The sequence below is a fragment of the Cibotium barometz genome, chromosome 9, assembly GCF_041138505.1.
Source record: "Cibotium barometz isolate CiBa-2024 chromosome 9, ASM4113850v1, whole genome shotgun sequence".
Classification (NCBI taxonomy): Eukaryota; Viridiplantae; Streptophyta; class Polypodiopsida; order Cyatheales; family Cibotiaceae; genus Cibotium; species Cibotium barometz.
The window spans coordinates 27,240,814-27,267,730 of record NC_141054.1 but is presented as its reverse complement, the minus strand read 5'-3'; the positions used below and the strand labels follow the sequence as shown (position 1 = coordinate 27,267,730).

The 26,917-nt window shown below is 47.6% G+C and overlaps 1 protein-coding gene across 2 annotated transcripts in view; it reads left to right on the top strand.

The window, feature by feature from the left end:
* Positions 1-26,917, top strand: part of BIO1 (adenosylmethionine-8-amino-7-oxononanoate transaminase) — a 136,941-nt gene that overhangs the window by 23,152 nt on the left and 86,872 nt on the right. For both annotated transcript variants that reach the window (XM_086802669.1, XM_086802670.1), the window contains exon 3: positions 18,175-18,436. In XM_086802669.1, the coding sequence (XP_086658795.1) occupies positions 18,175-18,436 (262 nt within the window). The remainder of the gene's footprint in view (positions 1-18,174; positions 18,437-26,917) is intronic.

Here is a 26,917-nt window from a genome sequence, read left to right as displayed (position 1 = left end):
CAGCCAGGACAGGGGCGCCGTCGAGGGAGACAGCCTCAGCAGCGCGCCCAGGTACCGCTGCAGCAGCAGCCACAGCCTCAGCCTCACTGGGTTCCCGTGAGGAACAGATTTGCTCCCCTTCAGGAGGAGACCCCTGCAGCGACCGAGGACCAGGAGATGCCAGCTCCCCCTCCTTCACCTCCCCCACACCCACCCCCTCCCACCGCCTCGCGTCCACCATCGCCTCCTCCCGCCCCCGCTCCGGTCTCGGCAGCGGCTCCCTCTCCTCCTCCCTCGCCTCCCCCTCCTCCCCCTCCGCCCGCCTCGCCTTCCCGGGAGGTCCTGGCAGTTCCCTGGCGCTCACCTGCAGTCCGGAGGGCGCTGAGCACTGACCTCGCTCGAGCATCACAGAGGAGACCTATGCCGATTAGGGCTTCACGGATTTCATCTATCCGCAGTCGGCTGAGTCGCCTCGGCATTCGTCAGCGCTCGGAGGCGTTTGATTATACCTTTACACGGCTTTTTGGAGCCGAGGGCCCCCATGAGCCAGCACCCATCCGAGTGCATGTAGTGATACCTCCGGCCCGCGGGGAGGAGGCACTAGACTCAGCGGTGGCCTTCTCATTCCCTCTTTGTGGACCTTGTGACCGGGAGTGGACTCTAGAGCTCGCTCTCAGCACGTTGAAGACTCAGGCAGTTGAGTTTTCTCATCACATGAGCGATTTGGAGGTTACAGATGTGATAGGCCGACTTTGGGAGTTGGCTCATTTTTTCTTGGATCCCGGGAGTGTGGATACATCCGGGATTCGGCATTTGGTCGTGCGCATAGTTGCAGATTTGGCACGCGACCCAGGATATGTGAGTATACATGAGGTTACTATGTCAGAGCAGGAGGCAGTCGCCATGGGTCACAGCCATTGGCGCCTGATCCGGGATTCTTGCAGTACACCGGGTGGGCAGACTCGCAGCCGTTCGGATGGGGACTACTCTCCATCCAAACCGCTTGCGAAGGCTCGCCGCACGGCTGAGACAGCATCCACCTCAGTAGGACATCCATGAGGATCATCTCATGGAATGTTCAGGGCCTTGGCGGAGCACACTTTATACGTTATCGAGGCTGCTTGAGGCAGGAGCTACAGAGATGCCTGGTTGGTGGCAGCATAGACATTCTGATGATGCAGGAGCACCACTTGGGTGAGAGCAGGATCCGGAGATATGGTTCGGTGATGCCTGGTAGATGGGACACTTTCTGGTCTGCAGGGTTTGGTCCTTTGGGTGGACAGGGAGGAGTATGCATGGTTATTGCAGATGCATGGCGGCAGGCCATTGTGGATCGAGGGATCATTGTGCCTGGCAGAGCACAGTATGTCATTCTGAGGATGCATGATGAGCTATTGGGTGTGCTCAACATCTATGCGCCCAATCATGCTAGTGCCAGAGCAGAGTTTTGGACTCAGGTTACAGATGCATTGCCAGAGGCCGCACATTGGTGTGTTGGGGGAGACTTCAACATGCTTGAGGACCCGGCAGATAGGGTGGGAGGCAGTCATGTTACAGTGCACGGCACGGAGCTTGCAGCTTGGGACCGGTTTTGCATGTCACTGAGGATCACTGATGCATGGCAGCATGGGGCTTTCTCCCGGTCTCAGGACAGTCTTAGTTTCTCTCGGTCGGATTGCCGACAGGGAGGGACTAATCTATCTCGGATTGATCGCTTTTATGTGGGCGATTGGTTGGGGGAGCGAGGGGGCTCCGTCGGCATTCTTGCTGGCACCTCATTTTCAGATCATGCGCCAGTTATATTGACTTTGGAGGAGGGGACTCGGGAGCCCAGCTTGCAGTTGAGGATCCCAGAGCGGGTACTTGCAGACCCCAGTCTCGCTGAGGACATTGAGAGGATCTGGCAGGATAGTCAGTGCTCTGACCAGGATGCAGCGGGCCAGTGTGCCCAGGGACTCATTGATCTTAGCTCTTTTCTGCACGCTGCAGCTTTGACACGACTGGGAGAGATTCGAGAGCGGGAGCAACGGCTGAGACGTAGCCTTGCTTCGCTACAGCGACTTCAGGAGCAGCAGCCAGCATGTGAGTGGGTGGCGTCCCAGCTGAGCCAGGCCCGCCAGGAGGTTAGAGAGGCAGAGGAGCAGAGACATGAGTTTTACTATCGTCGTCAGGCCTCTCAGTGGACGCAGCTTGGTGATAGAGTGACTGGGGAGTTTTTTGAGATCACTGGACCCCGTCATGCGCGAGCAGGGGTTCGTCAGCTTGGTAGACCGGATGGATCGATAGCTACTGAGCTCGGGGAGATCAGAGACATTGCCACAGCTTTTTATAGTGACTTGCTTTCAGCGGAGCCAGCCACTGAGGATCGGGATGTATGCAGACAGACTGTGTGGGCCCATGTGCAGAGGAGGGTCACAGACCATATGCGCACAGTTTTAGGTGCGCCTCTGTCAGAGACTGAGCTTGCCGAGGCCTTGAGGGTCCTGCCGCGACATAGTTGCCCAGGGGAGGACGGACTGACGCCGGCCTTCTTTATGCGCTACTGGGACCTTTTGGGGCCAGGCCTCCGCAGGGGCTTTCAGCATGTTTTGGACACTGGGATGATGCCGCAGAGCTTTTCAGAGGGCTTGATCTATCTTATCCCCAAGGGGGAGGGAGTATCAGATGATATTCGGCATTGGAGGCCTATTACGATCCTCAATACTGTCTACAAGGTCTTGGCAAAGGCCTTGAGTTTGAGGATCCAGCCCTTCCTGGGGGAGTTGATTCATGCTACTCAGACCGGATTTGTCAAGGAGCGCAGTATCCTTGACAACATCTTTACTTTCTGGGAGGCGACGGCCCGAGCCAGGTTTCTTGGTGAGGACTTGGTCGTGATGCTTCTCGATTTTGAGAAGGCATACGACAGAGTCGATTGGGGATTCTTAGAGGGCACTATGCTACGCCTGGGCTTTGAGCCAGGATGGATCAGAGGGGTGGCAGCTTTGTATTCCACAGCTCGCAGCCAGGTGCTGATTGCAGGAGGTCGGGGGCCGAGTTTTGAGCTGACCAGATCAGTCCGTCAGGGGTGTCCTCTCGCTCCTTTCCTTTTTCTCTTCTTTGCGGAGGCTATGAGTATGTATTTGTCGGCAGAGGAGGTTGGTTTGAGAGGACTTCAGCTCCCAGTCCGGGGGGAGGATTTGCTTGATGCTGAGTTTGCAGACGACACGGGCTTATTTTTGCATGGCCAAGAGGCCAATCTTATTCGGGCAGAGCAGTCGCTCCAGGTTTTTAGTGCAGCTTCGGGAGCATTGATCAATTGGCGCAAGACAGTGGCCTTTTGGATCAGTAGTGCTCCCACTCCGGCATGGAGTCCGGACCCCGGTTTTAGATGGATTCCTCCCGGCACAGCAGTGCGGTATTTGGGATGCCAGATCGGCCTCGATTTGTCACCTGAGCAGCAGATTGCCCCGCTTCTTCTGAGCATTCGGAAGAAGCTATTGTATTGGAGTACAGCTCGACTATCCTTGGCTGGTAGGGTGGTGGTGGCAAATCAGGTGCTGTTAGCGACTATGTGGTACATTACGTCTTGCTGGATTTTCTCGAGCTCTTGCATCAGCCAGGTACAGAGGCTGATCAGGAACTTTCTGTGGTCTGGGCGGGACGGTCAGCCAGCTCGGGCAAAGGTTGCATGGGCAGTTATTACACTTCCGCTGGCTCAGGGCGGTTTGGGCATTATAGATCCAGTCGATCAGAGTAGAGCCTTATTGGGGAAGCTTATTGTTCGGGGGTTGCTTCCAGGCGCTGAGCCTTGGAAAGAGCTCCTCTTGCAGCGACTGCAGGCCCGGGCGCCTCCTGCAGGGGGTACTTGGGCACCAGAGATTCGCTGGATCTTCATAGAGATGAGGAGGACAGGCCTCAGTAGAGGATGGGAGGACAGATTTGCTTTGAGTATCCTGCGAGCTTGGGAGCTGTTGAGACCGGGGCTCTCTCAGCGGCCTCCTTCTTGTGTTGAGGAGCGGGCCAGGCAGCCGCTCATCTGGAGCCCAGCGGTTCGTACAGAGCAGGGTCATATGCTGGGTTCTCGGCCTCGTCTAGCCTGGGGACCTTTAGCGGCAGGCCCGGCTCGTAGTTTTGGAGACTGGCAGGCTTTCTGCAGTCTACCAGAGGAGACCCAGGTGGAGAGGCTGAGTCACTTCAGAGGGGGATTGATTATGAGGGATGATATTCAGGAGGCACTTTCAGAGGAGTGGTTCACACCTCTCGAGCCAGTGGCCCCACGGTGGATGGGAGCCTTTACACAGTTGGAGATCCTGATTGCTGTCAGAGCTAGCACTGAGGATGGCAGATGCCTCTATTATGAGATTCAGGATGAGGGCAGACTCCAGAGAGTGGAGGTGGAGTCGCCTTTGGTTGCAGAGTGCACATTTCAGAGGATTCGGGTAGTGGCTGCCGCTTCTCGGAAGTGGCATATTGACCCCGACCCTGCGGACGTGCTCCCGGATTGGCGCATCTGGGCATATGCAGCGCGCCCCTTGGCCCGGCTGCAGTGGGACCCCGGAGAGTACGAGTGGCATGATCCTTATGCATCCCTTGAGGCCACAGAGATCACATTTTTCCAGTATACTGTTAGGCTGGGACGGCATATCTTGACGGCGAGGAGGACGGTGTCTCCAGCGGCAGCGGGGCATTGGCGATTGCAGGGACTATCACAGGAGTTCCTGGAGGATTTCTGGGCTCGGCTCTGGGCTAGTCGACAGGCCCGCAGGATCTCGGCTTTTCAGTGGCTGGTCGCCCACAGGGGCTCAGCAGTTGGCACTTGGCTTGTTTACAGCGGTCTTCCGGCGGCCTGCGTCCGATGCGGCCACCCTATGGAGACACAGAGACACTGCCTGTGGGACTGCCCTCAGGCACAGCAGATTTGGCTGCGGATGCTGCGTATTCTGGCCCCCCTCTCTCCAGAGGGTATGTTTACGTGGGGTGCCGCTGCTTGGTCGACTTCGTCAGGGCCTGCTATGGGCTATGAGATGGAGCAGGGCAGTCAGGCCATCAGATTTATTAGGGGCCAGCCTCGCCTGGTTCCGGCACCGGATTTCTCGTCCGCCAGCTGGACACAGGAGAGGGATTTACGATGGGAGCTCCTCAGCAGCCTCACCATCTGGTTCACCTGGAGGGCCCGGTGCTTCACGGCCTTTGAGGGGAGATTGGAGCCACCAGCAGAGACTGTTCGGGGTATTTGGCAGGAGTTGATCCACACCCTGCGAGGACAGTACGACCGCATCCGGGGAGACTCGGATGAGGCGATCTTACGGCGCCAGGCCTTTCATACCACTTGGCGCTGCGGCCCGTTCTATACCCTACACACGGGATCCCCCCGTTGGCACTACAGGCCACCTGTTTGGCTCTTTCCCCCCCCCATTGTATGATTTAGCCGCTCAGTCCTTTAGGCTGATGCTTGTATTTTGCAGCACCTAGGGAGAGTCTCCCGGGCTGCCATGATGTATTCACTGCTCTTCTCTCTGGTAGGAGCAGGAGAGATCTCTTTTGTAGCCCTCCGGGCGTTTTTTACATAACTAATGAAAGGATCTTTTCTCGGAAAAAAAAAAAACAATAGCGCCCTGTGTACCCCAGGGTGACCAGCAGAAGGGGCGTCGTGACACTCCTTAAGAATCTTGGACCTAATGTCCAGGATCTGTGGTACATAAATTTTGTCATTACGGAAAGTAAACCATTCCGAATCATCCACTGGCCTCCTGCAGCATGAATGGTAGACTGCTCAGTCATTGAGTCTTGGTCAATCAATGAGCTCCCGTCCTGGATCTTCTGCCAAAATGGACCAAAATAACTATCAGTCCTGTTGCAGAGCCCTCTCAATGACTGAAATAAGTCAGTAGAAATCTCGGTGACGACAAAGTATTCACCTCTCTAATTCGACTAAGCGCATCTGCAACACTATTCATGGACCCTTTTCGATAACGGATCTCAAAATTAAAATCTTGCATTAACTCAGCCCAACGAGCTTTCCTTCCTCTCAAATCATCCGCATTACACACGTACTTGATTGACTGATGATCAGTCAATACCACAAACTTGGAGCCATATAAATAATGTCTCCAAACCTTGAGAGCATGAATCACAGCATAAAGCCTCTTCTCAAGGGTTGGCCAACGAGATTGAGTGTCGTCTAGCTTTTTACTTTCAAAAGCAACCGGTCTACCATCTTGAAATAGAGCAGTCCCGATGGCATAGTCACTGGCATCAGTTTCAAGAACATAAGGCCGACTAGGATCGGGTAATGCTAAGATAGGTGCTTTCTTGACTTTATCTTTCAAAAGTCTGAAGGCCATATCCAAATCGTTATTCCAAGTGATAGGCTGATTTGACTTACGTCCACGACCTTTCAATAAGTCGGTCATCGGTAGTGTGAGCTGAGAGTACTCCCGTACAGATTTCCGAAGAAAAACAACAAAACCGAGAAAAGAACGAAGTTGTTTCACTGTTCGTGGTATAGGCCAGTCCAGAACCTTCTGAACTCGGTCATAGTCAATGCTGAATCCATCTCTAGTGATCTTGTGTCCCAAGTAAATAATGTCTGTCATAAAAAACTCACATTTACTGAACTTAGCATATAGTCGATTCTGTCTTAAAATAGATAAGACAATCGTGAGGTGTCTAACATGATCCTCAAGAGTACGACTATATATCAAAATATCATCTCCGAGATCATTGAGTCAGTCAAGGACCGCTTGACCAAAGCTTAGAAAGCATATAGCAGACAGGCAAATAAGTCTAGACGAGATGTCCACTTCAAGGAAGGAGATTGGGTCTATTTGCGTATCATGAAACAGAGATTGAAACAAGTGGGCAAACGTTGTCCCAAGCTTTCATTCCATAGTTTTGGCCCTTTTCCAATAGTTAAGAAGTTAAGTGATGTCTCCATGAAGTTAAAGTTGCCTACCAGTTGGACAATGCATGATGTTTTCCATGTTTCTTGGCTAAAACCATATGTTGGTCCAGAAGTGTTTGATGTTTCAGATGAACAGCAGCCAGACGTGGTAGACGAAGCAGAAGTTATGGAGCCTGAGCAGATCCTTCTTCATCGATTGAAGCATGGTTCTGGTCAACGGATACGTCAATTCTGTACGAAATTTCGAGATTGAGGCACCCACGAAGCCGTATGGCTAGACGAGAAATTCTTCCAGGAGTACCCCCAGTTATTGGCGGACTACTTGGAAGCCATGAACCTACCACCAAGCTAAGCAGGAGGGAATGTCACATGCACTCTGCACTTAGTGCATGGTGACAAACTGGCTCATCATCAGCAGTGCAACAGTTGTACATTATTAGAATCCAGTAGGACGATAATTGTCGTACGCCGTGACCCCATTGTACATCCTCAGTCCAGGATAAGTCAGGCACGAGCTACGTAGGTCATTCCTCAGCCTTAGCGGGTCAGTCAGTCAGTCAAGTCCCTTAACCCACTTGGAGAGAATCATTCATGCATGTAGAGTCAGTAGAAGCCTTAGGGTTTGCATCAGAAAGCACTCTGCATCCTGCATAATATGCATTCATATGCCTGTGCATCATTTAGAACATCCCAGAAGCCTTAGGGAATTTACTAGGATTTATCTGGTATTTTTCCCATTATTTCTGGTATTTATTTAGCATTTATTGTCATTTATAAACATAAAGTTTAGTAAATAATGACCAGCCAACTTGACCAGCCTCTAGTTAGTATAAATAGGCTTGCATAGGGCTTAGTTTCTCATTCAGTCTTCAGTGTGCTAAGAGCTTTCCTCCTCAGCCCTAGGAGTTACCTTGCCTTCAGCACTAGACTAGTCTCATCCAGCCCTTGGAGAGCTTGAGTTTGCTTCAGGCAACCTTGGTACCTTGGTTCTCCAATGCATGCTACTCAACAGTCCCTACAGCCATAAGCGCATCAGATGAGCCCCAATTCAGCATAAACACCTGCGTTTTCTGCATGTGAATCAGCTGCCTACAGATCAGCCTGCGTTTACAGATTTTCAGCCCTTCAGGTCAGCGTTTCTGTCCAGCAGCAGCCCAGTAGCATTGCATTTCAGTTCAGCATCAGGTTGGTCAAGTTGGCTGGTCATTATTTATTGTCATTTATAAACATAAAGTTTAGTAAATAATGACCAGCCAACTTGACCAGCCTCTAGTTAGTATAAATAGGCTTGCATAGGGCTTAGTTTCTCATTCAGTCTTCAGTGTGCTAAGAGCTTTCCTCCTCAGCCCTAGGAGTTACCTTGCCTTCAGCACTAGACTAGTCTCATCCAGCCCTTGGAGAGCTTGAGTTTGCTTCAGGCAACCTTGGTACCTTGGTTCTCCAATGCATGCTACTCAACAGTCCCTACAGCCATAAGCGCATCAGATGAGCCCCAATTCAGCATAAACACCTGCGTTTTCTGCATGTGAATCAGCCGCCTACAGATCAGCCTGCGTTTACAGATTTTCAGCCCTTCAGGTCAGCGTTTCTGTCCAGCAGCAGCCCAGTAGCACTGCATTTCAGTTCAGCATCAGTCCAACGCCAGAAAACTGCTCCATAGCCCTGCGTTTGCAGATTTCCAGCAGTCCTACAGCAGTTTACATCAGTATTCAGCCTTCCTTGCATCATCCAGTCATACACCAGCCCTGTGGTGAAGGTAACACAGCATTCATAAGCATTTACAGCATTCTAACATAGCTTAGAACAGTCCACCATCTCCTTTTCTCAGCCTCAGGTGTGCAGCCCTTCCTCATGCCCTTGGGAAGAGCGCGTAGGCTCGAGATCAGTTCATCGAGGTGTTTCTACAGCCGTGTACAGTTCAGCCAAGCTTCCGATCCTCTGAGATCTTGCGTTTGGCTCATCTACAGTCCACAGTCATTCTCTCTAAAGAAATAAAGCAAATACTATCTCGTTATAGGGATAGGGGGCCCTTCAGTGGGTAATTCGGGGCCCAATCTGGTGTACAGTTCTCATATCTCTCTCTCATATCTCTTTAAAGTTTGAAGTATTAGAGTGGATTGCTAAACTCACGAAACTCAGGATACAGAAGACGGTGTGAGCATTTGTGTGACAGGATCTTCCAATACAAAGACTTCCGCTGCATATCACATTGGTATCAAAGCGTAGGGTAGGCAGCCTTAGCAGTCAGTGCATGTTCATTCTCTAAAGTCATTCAGTCATCATGTATCACGTTTCCGCACAGTTAAACACAGTTCTCAAAATCTTGCAGGCCACCCTTAGGGATTTCCCCTTAGGTATGCATTAGTAACCCATCCATCTGCATTCTTGCACAGCATATAGGGTTGCACATGGCTTGCATAGCAGTCATCTGAGCAGTCAATCTTGCATCTGCAAGGCATACATGTTTGCCCATGAATTCTCTGGGGAAGAATGACACCCATCATCAAAGGAGTACATAAGTTTTGGGCTTCAATTGGCAGCAGCAGGGGTTTCTCTTCCACAGAAGAAGAAGGAAGTTGGCTCCAACATCGCCTCAGGAGGTTCAGAGCTTCAGGAACGACGGAGATGGTAGGTGAAAGGTTTCCACAGGCAGGTCAGGGGTGACTCGGGTATTTCCAAGCAGTTTTAGCAGCATTTGCCATTCAGTTCCTGCAGTAGATAAAGTCTTTGGCTCAAAGGATTCCACTCCTACAGACGACGTCAGTCCCGGCAGCAGAAGTCAGAAGGGGGCAGTGGTTCGGTGGAGAAGGATCACCAGAGGAGTCGAAAGGTTGCCAGGTATACCACCCAGCAATAGTTTAGCAGAGGGGAATGTCACGTGCACACCCTTCAGGTGTACAGTGACATGGCATCATTTCTAGCATGAGAATCATCGTCAAATATTTATCAGATATTTATGTATGATTTATCAGGCATTTTACAGGCATTAAAAGCATTTAATTCAGCTTGTACATCATTGTATGGGGCTGGAATGGCACCTCCAACAGTGTACACATCATTGTATGGGGCTGGAATGGCACCTCCAACAGTGTACACATCATTTGCATCTCATGGAACATTTCAAGCATTTAAAGCTAAGCATATAGGCAAGCATGGAGGCAGCCGATAGAGCAGTATTATGGCCTTTATGGGCTGTTATTCAGGTCGGGTTGCTGGCCGACCAGCAGCCCTACACATATATATAGCTTGACGCCTCTCATTCGAGGACAGAAGTCAGCATTTCAGCAGTGGTCTTCAGCGTTTTCCTTCCAAGATCCTTGGGGACAGCAAGACTTCATCGCATGTAAGCATCTTCAGCATTCATCCTCAGATTTCAGCATAAAGACATCTCTCATACTCCTACAGAGAGGGACAACCAGCAGCATAAGGGTTTACCTCAGCATTGGAGCAGGGATCAGTCTTCATTCCTCATTCTTCAGCATGTTTCCCTCTCTTCCAGGGGTAGACATCATCTAGGACAGCATAGATCCATTTGGATCTCATTGTAACCGCATTCATCATCTAATATATAGCTGCATTGCACTGCATTGACACTCATCTCTCGTGTCCATCTCAGTTAATCATCTCTTAAGTAAAGTGTAGCACTAATCCAAGGTTGCTTAACATCGATCAGTCCCCGCATGTCACAGAAACAATCAATACGGGTCCACATATGATAGCATTCTTAAGTTGCAAGAAGGCATCTTGCTCCTTTGGGGTCCATTTAAAAGTGGCTTTCTTCTTTGTGAGATCATGTAGAGGCGTGGCAATCATGGCAAAATGCCTTATGAAGCGCCTATAATATGAACATAAACCCAGAAAACTACGTACTTGATGTACATTTTGCAACTCTGGCCAATTCCGAATGGTTTCAATCTTGGCAGGATCCATTCTTACACCATCCTTGGATACAATGTGACCCAAATAGTGTATCTCTGAAAGAAAGAACTCACTTTTCTTGGCATTAATGAAGAGTTTATGCTTCTGCAACTCTTCAAACACTGTGGCCAAATGAGTCCTATGCTCCTGCTCATTCTTGGAGAAAACCAAGATGTCATCAAAGAATACGCCTGCAATGTGACCCAAATAGTGTATCTCTGAAAGAAAGAACTCACTTTTCTTGGCATTAATGAAGAGTTTATGCTTCTGCAACTCTTCAAACACTGTGGCCAAATGAGTCCTATGCTCCTGCTCATTCTTGGAGAAAACCAAGATGTCATCAAAGAATACGCCTGTGATATTTCGTTGGGGTCGGAATATCCTATCCATCATACGATTGAATGTGGCTGGGGCATTGGTGAGACCAAAAGGCATCACCAAAAATTCATACAATCCAAAAGCTGTCCTGAATGCAGTTTTGTGGACATCCTGTGGCACCACTCGTATCTGGTGGTAACCACTCTTCAAATCAATACGGCTGAAACAAGCCGAGCCATCAAGCTTATCCAGAATGTCATCAATACGCGGGATTGGAAATCTATTCTTGATGGTGAGCTTATTTAGAGCTCTATAATCCACACACATGCGGAATGATCCATCTTTCTTTTGAACAAGAAGTACGGGAGAGCAATAAGGTGAGGAACTTGGCTGAACCAAACCTTTCTCCAAAAGCCCATTAACCTGCTTCATGATCTCTTCTTGTTGTGCGATATGCAGGTTTGTTAGGTGGAGAACTACCTGGCACAAGATCTATGTGATGATCCTTGGGCCTTTGAGGAGGTAGTTCACTTGGCAATGCATCAGCAACAAAACAATCTTTGTATGCATGAAGAAAATTCAGCCTATCCTGAGTCAAAACATCCACATTTTCATGACTTGGTTCAATGCTATCACGAACAAAAACCAAGTACGCAGAAAGACTCTTTTTCATTGCTTTATTAATCTGGATGTGAGATACAATTGGGATAGAATCCCCTTCCTTGCCATCATCAATAACATGCATGCGGCCTCTATGCATAAAGGAAATCCTGTTTGTCTTTTACTCTTTGTGGGGCTCAAGCCTATGGTGCCATGGCTTGCCAAGCAATACATCACATCCATTAAGTGGTGCGACCAAGAAATGCTCATGATCAAGGTAACCATGAATATGTATGCGCAACTTCCCAATAAGTGGGGTAACTTGCACCTCTTTACCAACAAAGGCAGCTTCTGCTTCAATTTGAGGTCCCATGTCCTCAACCTCAATGCCCAAGGCGGCTGCCATCTGAATAGACATGAAGTTATCTGTTGCACAATCATAAAACATAAATAGAGCGGGCTGATCCTTGATTTGACCCCATGCTTTGCATACCATCCTCTCTTTACCATCATGCTTCGTGTTTCCGTGCACATCGGGAACTGCATGCACATTTGCCTTGGGTTGCTTGTCCTCATGCTTTTGTTTGCGGTTGGGGCATTGTCTAAACATATGCTCTTTGCTGCCATAAGAAAAGCATTTCCCCTCCTTTGCATATTGCTCCCTTTGCTCGGGGGTTAAGCCAAATTTGTTCTTCTTTGGCCCATGATCCTTGGATGAGGTATTTTCAGCTTTACCTCCCTTCTGGACATCCCGGAAGCTCTTTTTAGGTGGCTGTCCACCTTTTTGCAAGTTTGGGACAGCCTTCTCTTTGCCCTTGGAACCACCTTGATCTTGCTTGATTTTGAGCACCAATTGCTCCGTAGGAAGAGCAGATGCTATAAGCTGTTGAAGAGTGTGTTTCGGGTGTAATTCAATGCCCGAACGATAGGCTGGTTGTAACCCGGAACAAAACTTGCTCTTTCTTTCATCCTGGGAGAGTTGCATAAAGGGAGTAACCTCAAGCAACACTTTCCAAAACTTATTGACATACTGCTGCATACTTTCATTATCTTTTTGCTCAAGTCTATCCTACTTTTGGGTGAGAGTTTGCTCTGCATTAGGAGGCAAGAATTGCGCATAAAACCTGTCCTTAAACTCTTTCCAAGTGCAAATGGGATCTTTGGCGGTCTTTTCAGTGATCCACCGACGGGCAGCTATCCCCTTCAAGAACATGCTTGCAGGACGAATTTTGGACTTCTCAGTGAAGTCCTCATCACTAAAAGCAATGTCAAACTGTGCCACAAAAGCTAGCACCTTAGAGGCATCATACTCTCCATGAAAGGTATCAAATTTCATGGACTTGTCCCCTGCCTTGAACTCCTTGAGCTTCTTGGGATGTGGTACATGTTCTTCTCTTTTTCTCTTCCCCTTATCCAACGGGGCAGCCCTCTCTGCATGCTTCTTGGGATGTGGTACATGTTCTTCTCTTTTTCTCTTCCCCTTATCCAACACGGCAGCCCTCTCAGCATGGGCTTCATGGGCAACCAAAGATGTTTCAAAAGGCACGGTGGCATGTGCATTATGAATCTGTGGCCCCGATGCATGTGACCTCCCTAAATGATGCAGTGTCTCACCACGAGACAACTCAATGGGCAAAGTCTTTCGGCTTGCATGCCGACCACTGTCCCCATGATGTACATTCTTGGAATCCAAATGGCCTTGAGCATGCATAAATCTGTTTCCTCCTGTGCCATGAGGAGTGGATGCATGGCGAGAGGTGACCGAAACTTCTTCTTTATGCAAGTATGATCTCAACCTTTGAGAGGCTGGGTCTCCATGCTGCAAATGGGGTGGATTCTTGAACATAAGTTGTCTATCCTCTCCCTCTTTAAGGTCACTCTTGCGGATAAGATAAGAGAGTGCCAGCTCCCTTGGCTTCTTACCCACCTCTCGAGCCATAGACTCAAAAGTCATGTCCACCATCGCATCAGCTTTCTTGGCTTCTATGACAATTTGTACATGGGGGTCCTCATGCAAGAATTTCAGCTCTTGCTCTTTTGCCTGCAAGAGCCTCTTCATGTGCTCCAACTCAGCCCTCAATGCATTGGGCTCTTCCTCGTGCATGGGTTCTTTACCACGTGATGGCTGTCCCATGTATGCACTGTCATGGACTCTCTCAAGAGGCTTATGCCTTCCATGCAATGCATCGGAATCCCATGAAGCACTTGATTGGCTCCTCCAATTCGGCACTTCCAATGGGTTGCCCTGGTTGTCCATTGAATTAAGTGTTCATGCTTGCTTCCGATCTCAAAACTCCGTGTCTCCTCTTTGAAAAGAGAGACGACCGGGCTCTGATACCAATGCGACTGCTCTCTACAGGAGGCCTAAAGACAGGAAGACAATATACACATATTTAGAATACTTAATCTAATTATTATTAATCAATGGAAACAACATCAGCAACACAAACTCTGGAAACAATGAAAAATACGAATGACATGAGCATTGGGGCCAGAAAGCCCCCCCCCCCCCCTCAATACTTAGTGTTTCTTGGAGTATTTATATTTGTACAAGTGTCATGGGCTTGAAAAGGCCAGATTCCTCCATTAGGGAGTGCAAACAACCAAACAGATCTGGTTCAAACCGATGAAAGTGTTGGTCGGAGTAGCCTCAAATCACACGCTCATTCACACCTTCACTGGGTGTACACTTGCCTTTCACTGGTCTTCCAGGACCGTGCACAAACGGGCACACCCGTACTAACACAGGCAACAGTGTACACCGCGGAGGGAACGTTTCCCGGTGCTCCTAGTTTAGCTTTGTACTTGGTTTTTCCTCATACCCTCTTGACCCTCACTGGCTCCTCTATAAAAGTCAGGGCAGTCATGGGAGAAACCTCTTCTCATTGATCTTCTAGAATGTATGCAACTGGAGAAGAACTTACCTACACAAAGCTTGAAATAACAGCATTTAACTTGAATTATTATCTGAATTTGAAATAAAATATTGAAATAAAATACCTGGCATGGATTTTAATTCAAATCTCAGTAATGAAGACCATTTCCCTTGTATTGTACTCCAAAAGGGAAGCTTCAGCTACTGTAAACAAAGCAACCAGGACGAACACAAGACACGTACAACAGGTACTATGGGCAGCCAACAGGTGCAGTAGGTACTATTAGGTACACAAGGGCAGCCAGCAGGTACAGCAGGTATTGATGGGTACACGTGGGCAGCAGGTACAACAGCGTGGGAAGTAGGTGACTGTATTCAGGTGTAGAGAAGGCGTGAAGGAGCAGGTACACCAGCGTGGGAGAGGTGGGCGCATCCAGGCGTGGAGAGAGAGAGCCCGACTGCAACCAGGCGTGGAGAAGGCAAGAGGTGCCATCAACCCACACGTGGGTTCTTTCCAAAAGAATTCCATGCAGGGATTTTAATTAAGGGTCATTAAAACGTTAATTCAACTTATCATCTTTGGCCCCCTCCCCCCCCCCTCATAAGCAAATGTCCACCCCCTATTTAAAAATGGGTGTGAACACTATACCGTATAAATATTAAGGTTCACTCTAGTTAATGGATTTTACTATTTTAAAAGGCCAAAATGAAAAATACTTTCCACCTGTTGACACGCCACACCACCAAGTCAGCAAACAGCACTCCACGGTACACTGGGGGCGTTCTCGCCCAGTGTACTGACACGGCATAACAGGTAGACACGCAAATAAGTCATGCAAAAACAAATTTATGCATGCAAGCATAAATGCATGTGCACAAATAATGGGCGAAATCTCCCTTTCATGAAACTTGTACAAGAGGTTCCTGTTGGGCACAAAACTAGCGCGACAGATATAAATAAATATGTCCTGGTCTTCCTATGGAGTGACAGTCCCATAGGTAAGACACCATCCTGGCCATACACGGGTGACACCAACAGGCTCCCGTCCATACAGCATGAAGCAAATCACACACGGGTGGCACGAAGCTAGTTCCCGTCCATGTGATGCAGCACTGGTCACACATGGGTGGCACTGATCTTGCTCCCGTCCATGTGACACCATAAAACTAGCCCTTCCACATGGGACACTGGCCTGGCCCCATGTGAACATGGCACAAATCTGGCTGCTCTATGGAGTGACAGTCCCATAGAAGTGGCTCGAGAAATGGAGATGGACCAAATGGTGACATCAGATGCTCTCACTTCTTTAGGTAGCCGAGTTGGGTCACCAACTTGATGCTCTGATACCAATGTTACATGCACTGAGGTTGATCGTGATAATGCACAATAGGGCCTTTTGCATGCAGATACCTTGTGAGGAGAGGATATGCACTATGTGCTAGTAGGAGGTCAAGTTAGAGGAGCACTTCATATGCAAGTGCACCGTATATTATGAGATTTGAGGGAGGTCCCACAGTACTCCCACTCTCTTCAGAGAGGGGTTTGGACCCTTATCTAGGATCATGAATTACCCAGATCAATGGTGCTTGGGCCTCTTCCTACTAGAGCTTCATCACCACAAAGACTCACTGACTAGGGAGTCGAGACCCCATGGGAGACATCCACCCCGGCAGGCGACTATCACTCAGTTCTTCTGCCCACGAGAGGATGCCCCACCAGCCATGGATGACATACCCACAGCCTCATTGAGAGCCACACATTCTCGAGTGCCTGACCCCACTTTGGTGTGACTCTAGGCCAGGCCACGACACTACAGCGAGCCTGACGTCTCAGGCTTCTTGGACCTCGCCAGCAACACAGATATCAGCCCCAGCTTGAGGGATCTCCGAGAGGCAGAGAGCCACCTTCGCATGCCCGGCGTGTCTGCAGAGCGTTCTACAGCCTAACTCCATGCCCGATATCCTTGATGGTCCCCTCCCCCTACTGGGGGGTTAGCTCCATAGGTATGATGATGATGGTCCCACTTTGTACCATATGGGTCGGATTTGACATTCCCAGTTCATAGCTCTCGTCTTTGTTTTCTTTTGTACCATGATGAGATTACATGGACACTATTGTATCACTTAGACCCACTAGGTCTTTTGACACTCTTTATGCCATTGCCATAGCTTGTTTCTCTATGATCCACCATAGCCTCCACTTCATTGTTTCCTACATTTGGTATCAGAGCTCTAAGTCGATTCTGCCTTGAGCGTTAGTTCCTCAAATTTTTCGTATTTGTCCATACACCTGTGCGCCACCATCCTTACAGCAGTCCGTACAGGCGCAAACAGTCCGTACAACCTTTGACTCTGTTAGCAATAGTAAGGCGGCCTAATCCCATGGATGACTCCTGATTAGCAACCACCAACGTGCACCAAATCAGTGCACACACACATCAGTCCATGAAGCAACCACAAGAAAGTGAATTTGATTTTGGTATTTTTTCAATTTCAACAAATCTTGCTTAATCTGACTAATTAGCCTTAATTACTTTGTTAATTTTCACAATTGAGGGTGCAACTCTAGCATTAAGGTGTTGCTATAGCATGCTAAAGAATTATTGATAAAAACCCCCTTGTTTGAAAACCCTAATTTTTTGAATTTTTTCTGGGCATTGTGTGTAAGGGATTAGACATTGGCATTGGAAATTCTTCTCTATTAAGACCTCCCAAGAGTCATAGCATATCATGGCTACCCACATGTTCATTGAAAAATTCAATAGGAAAATTTTCCACATGACAGACCAAGCTGAAGTTTAGTCTCATGAGGGAGGGCCTTTGGCCTTTCATTGAAGGGAAAGAGAAGATGCCTGAGAATGAAGATGCAGCTCAAAAAGCATGGAAGCTGAGAGATCAAAGAGCCTTTGGCCTCATAGCCCTAGTACACTGTTGATAATTTTACACACCATGTTGTAGATCTCCCAATCTCCAAAGAAGCATATGAAAAGATGGGCAAGCTTTTTGGGGCTCAGTCAAGGAACTCTAAAGTTTGTTTGCAGGTAGAGTTCTTTGGTCTTGTAATGCAACCACATGAGAGCATCACATGCGAGATTTCAATGCAATGCAAACATTTTGTAAACATGTTTTGTCGAAGTCGGGGTTGATTCTGCAGCTTTTGTTTGTGAAGAGTACATGACAGCGCGTAGCTTGACATAGTTCAAAGTATGCTATTTGTACAATTCTGGTCCATATGCATAGATTGCTGCAGTTTGTACAACTGTCTGTACACTTGCAGAAGGCACTATGGGTGCAAGAAAAAGGCTTGGGTGACTGTATGTTGAGGTTTTCCACCAACTCTTCCACCTCGTGTGTGCTCTAACATGCATATAATTGGCTAATAATAAGTATGAGATTGTGATGCAACATTATTTATGGGGGTGAAGTGTTTACATTCATTTGAAGGCAATGACTTGACATCTTGTCGACTCTTCCTCTCCTTTGAAAAAATTAGCTGCAGTTTAAACTTTCCTGTGTCCTCACATTTGTTTACAGTTTGTTGTTGCTTCTATGGAGAGAAGATGCCTGGTTTGACTCTTTGGCCCCGTTTTTGGTACAGATTGCCTGTTATGGTCCTTCCGACCATACCTCAAGATTCAAATGATGATCTTTCCCATTGGTTTATACAGTCTGGCAGACTCTTCTCTGAACTTCAATTACAACTAGAGGCAGCTTATACAAAAAGGATAAGCAGGTTACGAGATATGCGAAAGAAGGCAGGCCAGTTTCTTTGGTGGCCTTTCACACAACATTCCCTAGTCCCAGAGGATGGAATTACAGTTATTGACTCACGTGCTGGTGATAGGTTTACGATCTACAAGGTTCGTATTAGTTGTATATGCACTGCTGTGGAAATTGCAATATCTTCTTTATTCATCTGCCATTCAGTTAAACCATGTTAGGCACGTTTGGTAAGTTTTGGGACAACTGAAGCCGTTTGCCTAGTCTTGTAGCTGGTGCCTCTCTGACAACAAAGCCTATTATTATTGACAAATTTTGCAACTTTATCGTTTTATGTGCATTATGGTCCCATTTTTTATGCTTTCACCTTTTGCTAAGCCATGGTACTCAACATAACCTTGATCTATGCAGAGAGCTTCAAAACATGGTGGCAACATGTGCTTCTATCTTGAGGATCTCTTTACAGTCATGTGCTGCATGTATGTTGGTATGATACATCAAGTGCTTTATTATGTGCATGGATGCACCACTGGGTGTAATTCCTGCGGGATGGCCATGAAACATATGTGGGAAAGTACTTACTGGATGTAGTGTTTGGATGCATTGAGTGCTTGCATATGCTCATGTTGTACCATCAGTCGTGGGTCCTGCGGGATGCCCATGGGCGTAAGGCTTGCGAGCAGCCCTTAGACTGTTACTTTGGAGTGGGTAGAGCATTTTGAGGAGCATATTGTTTGCGAATGCATATATGTGTCATGCATATGTTTGTCATATGTAGAATGATGCATGGTTTTGTTTTTGCCTAACACAGGTAACGTGTTTCCATTTGGTTTTAGACTTTTGCTATAAGTTCTGAAGGAACAAGCAAGAGGACAGTGTGGCTTATTGTGCAGGATGATTGTTTTTATCACCTAGATGCATTGGAAGGCCATTGTTTTTGCCATATGGGGTGTCATTGCTCATAAGATGCCTTACTGTGCCATTGAGTGCAATCGAGGACGCTTGCCATTTTTCAAGAGGGGGGTATGTCACGACCCTGTGTTTTTCTGTGGACAATATGCAGGTGTGCACGGGGACATGGTGGACAGTGTGAATGGTGAATGGGAGAGATTAGGGTTAGAGTTATTCATGTGGGAGACATACACAGAGAAGCAAGGGAGAGAGAGAGAGAGTTGTGGGGATAAGTCAACTCATGATATGAGTGTGTGACTCCCCTATCACACATGTATATTGCACTAGTACACATAGTGCACTTAGTACATTAAAAGTACTAAGTATACTATGTACTATAACTTATGGGCTTGTACACACTATGAGGGTGGGCATAATGCCTTTACCCCAACAACCTCCCACTTAAAGGCAAAGTGCCCTTAAGTAAAGGAAAAGAAAAATCAGCATGTACATGATAATATACAAGGCCATATCAAGGCTGAAACTGGCCTCATCCAATGCCCATCAAGTGTCTGCAATGAGCAAACCGCTCCGGAGGCAAACTCTTTGTCAACAGATCAGCCGGGTTGTCATCCGTATGAATCTTAACAAGCTGAATTTGCTTGTTCTCTATCACCTCTCTGATGAAGTGATACTTCACATCCACATGCTTCGTCTTTGCATGAAAGACAGGGTTCTTTGCCAACTGGATGGCACTCTGACTGTCACAATGCGACAATGGAATATCCCCTGTATAACCCAAATCAACCACTAACCGAGATAGCCATAATGCCTCCTTGCAAGCCTCTGTGGCTGCAATATACTCGGCCTCTGTAGTAGATAAGGCTGTGCACTTCTGCATCCTGGATATCCATGACACAGTATCTCCTGTGAATGTAAATACATAACCGGTAGTAGACTTCCGGTTATCTGGATGACCGGCATAATCCGAATCCGTGTAACCATGCACTAATGCATCCTGTTTGCCAAAGCAAATGCACATATAATGTGTGCCCTTCAGGTATCTCATGACACCTTTCACTGCTTCCCAATGCTTCTTGCTAGGGTTGGCCATGTATCTAGAAACCACTCCCACTGCAAATGCAATGTCCGGCCTAGTAGCAACCATGGCATACATGAGACTGCCACAAGCTGAAGCATACGGAATCTTGGCCATATCAGCCCTGCCACTATCTGACTGTGGGCTGTCCATAGCACTGAGTTTCACATATGGAGGCAAAGGAGTACTAGTCTTCTTCCTCCCGTCCATATTGAACCTCTGCAAAACTTTGCCAATGTATTCATTCTGAGACAAATACAACACATGCTGATTTCTGTCCCGAAGTATCCGCATACCCAAAATGTGATTTGCATCACCCAAATCCTTCATATCAAAGGTCTGATGCAGCCTCTGCTTCAAGGCATCCATCTCCTTACGAGATTTCCCGGCAATCAACATATCATCAACATACAAGATGAGGATCAATAGACTGCCATCCAAAGCTTTCTTGGTGTATAAGCAGTGATCTATGTCACTTCTCCTGAATTTCTGGGATTTCATGAATGTATCAAATTTATGATACCATTCCCTTGGTGCCTGTTTGAGCCCATAAAGACTCTTTTTCAGCTTGCATACAAGCTTCTCCTTTCCACTCACTGCATAACCCTCTGGTTGTTGCATATATATCTCCTCGTGGAGATCACCGTGAAGAAAAGAAGTCTTCACATCCATCTGAATCAAGTCCAGATCATCATGTGCAACCAAAGCTAACACAGCTCTAAGTGTGGTCATTTTGACCACTGGAGAGAAGATCTCATCAAAGTCTACACCATATTCTTGCTTGAAGCCCTTAGCCACTAACCTGGCTTTGTATCTTGGCTTTGCATCTGGTGCAACTTTGAGCCTGTAAACCCACTTGCATGGCAAAACTTTCTTGCCTGCAGGCAAATGCACCAATTTCCATGTTTCATTTTTGTGCAGAGAATCCATCTCTGACTTCATGGCACGCTCCCAAAGAGCCTTGTCTGCCCTCTGTAAAGCCTCCTTATAACATGAGGGCTCCCCACAGTCAGTGAGCATCAAGTAGTCAACCCTTGGAACAAACCTGTCAGGGGCTCTGGAGGGTCTAGTGGACCTCCGTACCCAATGACCATCATTTGCAGGTTGCTGTCCAGCCTGCATATCACCCATTGGTGGCTCCTGTTCCATGCCATAGGGCTGAAATATCATGCCCGGTATCTCCTCCAACTGTGGTATATCCATAGGGATATCTTCTGCCATCTCTGGCTGTCCATTTGGACCATTTTCAGCACCATTTAAGGGCTGGTTTTCCTGCTGTAATGGCTGATTTACAGCCCTTGGTTGTTGTCCATGATGTCCATCATCATCAAAGATGACTCTGCTAGGCTCCTATTGCCTTGCAGGCTCCTTATACATGCATGTTTCATCAAAAATGACATCATTGCTGCGTATAATCTTTCTATTCACGGGATCCCAAAGTCTATACCCCATTTCACCTCTGTCACCATATCCTAGGAATATGCATTTGTGAGACTTAGGATCAAGTTTGGTGCGCATTTCCCTGCGTATGTGCATGTACGCAACGCAACCAAACACTCTCAATGACGGAGGCTTCCCTGTCCATACTTCCTCTGGCACTTTCCCACCAAGCCTCGTGTTAGGTGACCTGTTTATAAGGTGAACGGCTATCATAACAGCTTCAGTCCAAAAACCATGAGGTAACGCAGCATGTGACAACATAGAACGGACCTTCTCCTGAATGGTCCAGTTCATCCTCTCTGCTGTCCCGTTTTGTGGAGGATCATAAGGAGTAGAGAGCTCCCTCTTGATGCCTTTAGTATCACAAAAGTCCTGAAACTGTTTGGACATATACTCTCCACCATTGTCGGAACGCAAAGCCTTCAGTGTTTTGCCAGTTTGATTCTCAACATGAGCAACAAACTTCTGAAACACTGAGAATGTATCACTCTTCAAACGAAGAGGATAGACCCACACCTTGCGTGTGGCATCATCAATAAAAGACACACAGTATTTTGCCCCTCCCAAAGAAAGCTGAGGCATCTCACATACATCTGTATGCACAAGCTCTAACTGAGCATCTTTCTGTCCAAGAGCTTTCTTGTGGGGGCACTGCAGTTGCCTACCATATATACAATGCTCACAAAACTGAAAACTTGAAAACTTTAGAGAAGGCAAGTAACCCAAACGAGACAATTGCTCCATTCCTTTGACACTCATGTGTCCCAACCGGCTATGCCACACAGAGATTTCCGGCAGCTCGGTTGCATTTACATTAGCATGGTGACAAACACCTGCATGCATGAAATAAAGAGTGTCCACCTTAGAGCCTTTGGCAACAACCAGTGAGCCCTTACAAATCTTCCACTTTCCACGACCAAATGTGGTAACATAATCAGCATCATCAAGCTGTCCAGTAGAAAGCAGGTTCTTCTTGATCTCAGGCACATGCCTGACATCATGGAGCATAAGCTGTGAGCCATCTGAAAACACAAGCCTCACATCACCTCTGCCAAGAATCTTGCATGCATGGTTGTCACCCAAATAAACCACTCCTTCATTGCCAGCAGTATACCTGACAAACAAGTCTCTGTAACCTGTGACATGAAAGGAGGCACCTGAATCAATGATCCATGAGTGCATACCATGACCACCTGTAAGAAGTGAATGGGCATCAAGTGAAGACGTAAATAGGACCTCATCCTCACTGTCACCTGCATGTGACACATTGATTTCTTCAATCTTGACTCCACTTTTGCCCTTTGGCTTTACATCTTTGTCTTTGTCTTTGCCTTTTCCCTTTTCCTTTTGATCATTTTTCCATTTGTAGCATTGGTTTTTGATGTGTCCCTTCTTGCCACAATAATGGCATTCCAAGTCCTTTTTGGAGCGGGACTTGCTTCTTCCCCGTTCTTGGCTTTTACTCCTTTGCTGGGATCTCCCACGTGCATTCATTGCATTGGACTTTCCAACAGAGTTGTTTTTCCTGTTCATCTCTTCTTGAAGAAGAGCACCCTCAACATCTGCATATGACAGCATAGCATTCGAATTGCTAGTGGCTGTCCTGAATGTATCCCAACTCTCTGGCAAAGTGCATAAGAGAAAAGTGGCTTTGAACTCATCGTCCATTGCCAACTTTTGATTTATAACTTGGCTGACAATACCATTAAACTCATTTAGATGGGCTGTCATAGAAGCCCCTTCCTTCATCTGAAGACCTATGAGTTTCTTCAACCAATACACTTTGCTTGAGGCACTTTGCTGGGCATACAAGTCTTGCAATCTCTGCCACATTCCCCAAGCTGTCTTCTCTTCACGAATGCTGAAAAGTAATGAGTCTAACACAGACAACATGATAGTAGATCTTGCCAGCTCATCCATATCTTCCCACTCTTCAGCAGTAAGAGAAGCGGGCTTTACACCCCTTTCTTTGATAGGCTTGTGCTGCTTCTTCTGGAGCAACACATTATAGCACTGGGTTTGCCAAATATCATAGTTATGTGAGCCTTCAAGCTTCTTGATGTGAAGCAATGAAGAGCTCTCACGTGTGGTTGCCATAGCAATATGCAACCTGTCAATGCCTGACTCCCTGCAAAATGTGCTAACACTGCACCAAAGGCACACAAAGTGCTCACAGTTATTCTCCCAAGCTTTATCTCCCACTGCGGAAGCACAAATGCAACTTTACTCCCACTTTATGTGATGAAATCACCAAAATCTGGTTGCTGCAGATTAAGGACAGCACCTTAAATGTGCTCTGTTGCCCTTCCAAAGTACTGTACAGCAGTACTAAGTGCTCACCAATGATGTACCAAACCTGTACCGGCAAGTACAGCAGCTGAAATTGAACCTTTTCCTCACTCAAATCAGTGTACAGCCATGCCAAAACTTGCACAAAGCTGTGCCAAATCTGTACCAGCAGGCACAGTAGCAATAAATGCTCTCTTGGCTGTCCAAATGAGTGAAAATCAGACTTTTACAGTCCCGAACACTGCATACAACAGTTACGAACAGAAATTGGGCAAAAGCCCCTTGACTGCAAGCTGATTTCTGAGGATTCAAGGCATAAAAGTCTTGCCTGCTGCTTTGCCGAGCTCAACAAGCATAAAATCTTGAAAAGCCCCTTGATTTAAGATCAATTGCTGATCATACATGGTACATTGACGCACATGAAGGCATCCAGAGTCTTCGCGATGCTTCCCCCTGGCCACATATACATCAAATACATGAAACCCCCTTGATTTACAGGCACATTGAGTGCTTGTCAGGCATCAACACATTGCCCAAAGCATCAACTGTGAGTGCCTGCATGCAAATCAACCAAATCGGCACAAAAGCCCCTTGATTTGCACTGCAATTTGCTGCAATTTTGCCCGAATGTGCATTTTCTCACATCATACACCATGTATGATTGCTTAATTGCACAATTACATCAAAAGCCCCAAATTTCGAAATCCAATTTCCTGCAAATTGATCCTGATTGTGACCAATGTCACCCAATTTTGCCAATTTTGCTCAAAAATTGAGCAATTTGGCACCTGTACCTGCTCAATTGATGATTGTACCTGCTCAATTGCAAGTCCCAAAAAAAAAAATTGAAGCAAGATACCTTGTAATTTCTGATTTTTCTTTTTGTTGCAGGAAAGGGTGCAGAAAGGGGGACTCCTTAGGCGTGAGTATCCTCAAAGAGAGCAGCCCAAGACATGGGCACAGAGAGATGCTGCTTCACGGCCTGCCAAGACAGTTCTGGACTTTGGCCAGCATAAGGGTTAATAAGAACCAATCGTACAGAGAGAGTCGGAGCAGCGGACTGTTGGAGAAGTAGTAGCTTCAGCGATTATGCAATGCGACGGGCTCTACCTTTGTTACGTTTTGTGGCCAGCGCTATACGCGATGGGCTGAGCGCCACCGCCAGCTTAAGCTGGCCACTCTTCGCGGCAGTACAAGCGGGCTACCAGGCGCTGGCGTAGGGGGGCAGGGTAGGGCGCAGTCAGCAGAAACGCCAGCACAGCCTCCGCCTAATGGTTCGCTCGCAATACTCCAACGCCTAATGGTTGCCACCGCCTTCGCCACCTCCGCCTAGTAGCGAGTTGAACGCCCAACGCCACGTTGCAGCGTACGGTGACCTCCTTGCGCAGAATACCCACTTTCTCCTTAGCGTACGGTGACCTCCTTGCGGAGAATACCCACTTTCTCCTTCGCGCTACCCTGTAGCCCGCGTGAGTGCTTTGCTCACGCACCACAGCTACTCCTGTTGGATTCGCTACCTCAGCTTCTGCAGGTTACTACAGTGCTGAAACGAAAGCTACAATCATCAATTCAGCCTGTATGGTTTTGCAGCGACTCCACCCAACAGATGCGACTGAAATTCAGTCCTCAATTGCTCTTGCCTTTGCCTGTGCTCTGATACCAGTTGAATGGGAGAGATTAGGGTTAGAGTTATTCATGTGGGAGACATACACAGAGAAGCAAGGGAGAGAGAGAGAGAGTTGTGGGGATAAGTCAACTCATGATATGAGTGTGTGACTCCCCTATCACACATGTATATTGCACTAGTACACATAGTGCACTTAGTACATTAAAAGTACTAAGTGTACTATGTACTATAACTTATGGGCTTGTACACACTATAAGGGTGGGCATAATGCCTTTACCCCAACAAATGGCATCAGGTTGGAGTGAAAATGGAAGCCCATGTGTGGAAAACCCCATGTGTGAAAGGGGGCAAAGAGACATTAATTAAAAAGGTTTTATAACCTTTGGTGGCCAAAGAAAAATTAATGTTTTAAAGGTTTCAAAACCATAGGAGGCCACTAAGCAATATTTAGAGGTTACACCACTTTTGGAGGCCCACGTCTCTCTCTTGACTCTCTCTCTCTTGCTTTTTGGGAGGAGGCGTGCATGTGGGCTGTGTGGAGGAGAAGTGGACGGCTAATGATAGCTGCGCACAGGAGAACTCAGGCAGATCTGTACGGCTGCTGTAGGTACAGCGTACGGATGCTGAAGGTACTGGCCGCGGCTACTGCAGGTTGGCTGGCGGCTGGTACAGGTGGTAGCTGCAGGCCTGTACGGACAGCAGGAAGGAACTGTTGGCGGGCTGCGCTACAGGGAATATAGGCGCATCTGATTGTCTACTTGTGCATGCTTTTTGGAGAGTGAAGGTTGGCTGCTGTGCTGCGCTACAGGACAGAGGCACAGGCCTCCTTTCTCTCTCTCTCTCTCCCTTGGCAAACAGGTGGCTGCATGCAGCGGTGGACAGAGCAGCGCGTGTTTTTCTCCACGCACAAGGGGCTGGACTGCAGGCGCAGAGGGCTGAAACTCATGCTCTTTTGCACAAGAGTCGATTACAGGTTGGTTTCTCTAGACACACAGGCAGCCAGGTGTGTGCTTTTTGGAGGACGCCGTGTTTTTGCAGAAAGGAGGGGCTAGTTTTTCATGAACATAGACATCATGTCGATGGCGTTCAACTGATGGAACTTTCAGCTTGTCTATGCTTTGGTTCGGGACTGTTTTGGGACAGTTTATGGGCTGTTTTTGTTTGGCTGCAAATTCAGCTATGTGCTTGGGTCTTTGGCTGCAAGTACAAGGTTATTTGGTTATGTTTCTTGGCATGGGAGTGATGCAAGCTCGCATGGCTGCGTGCTCATGGAGC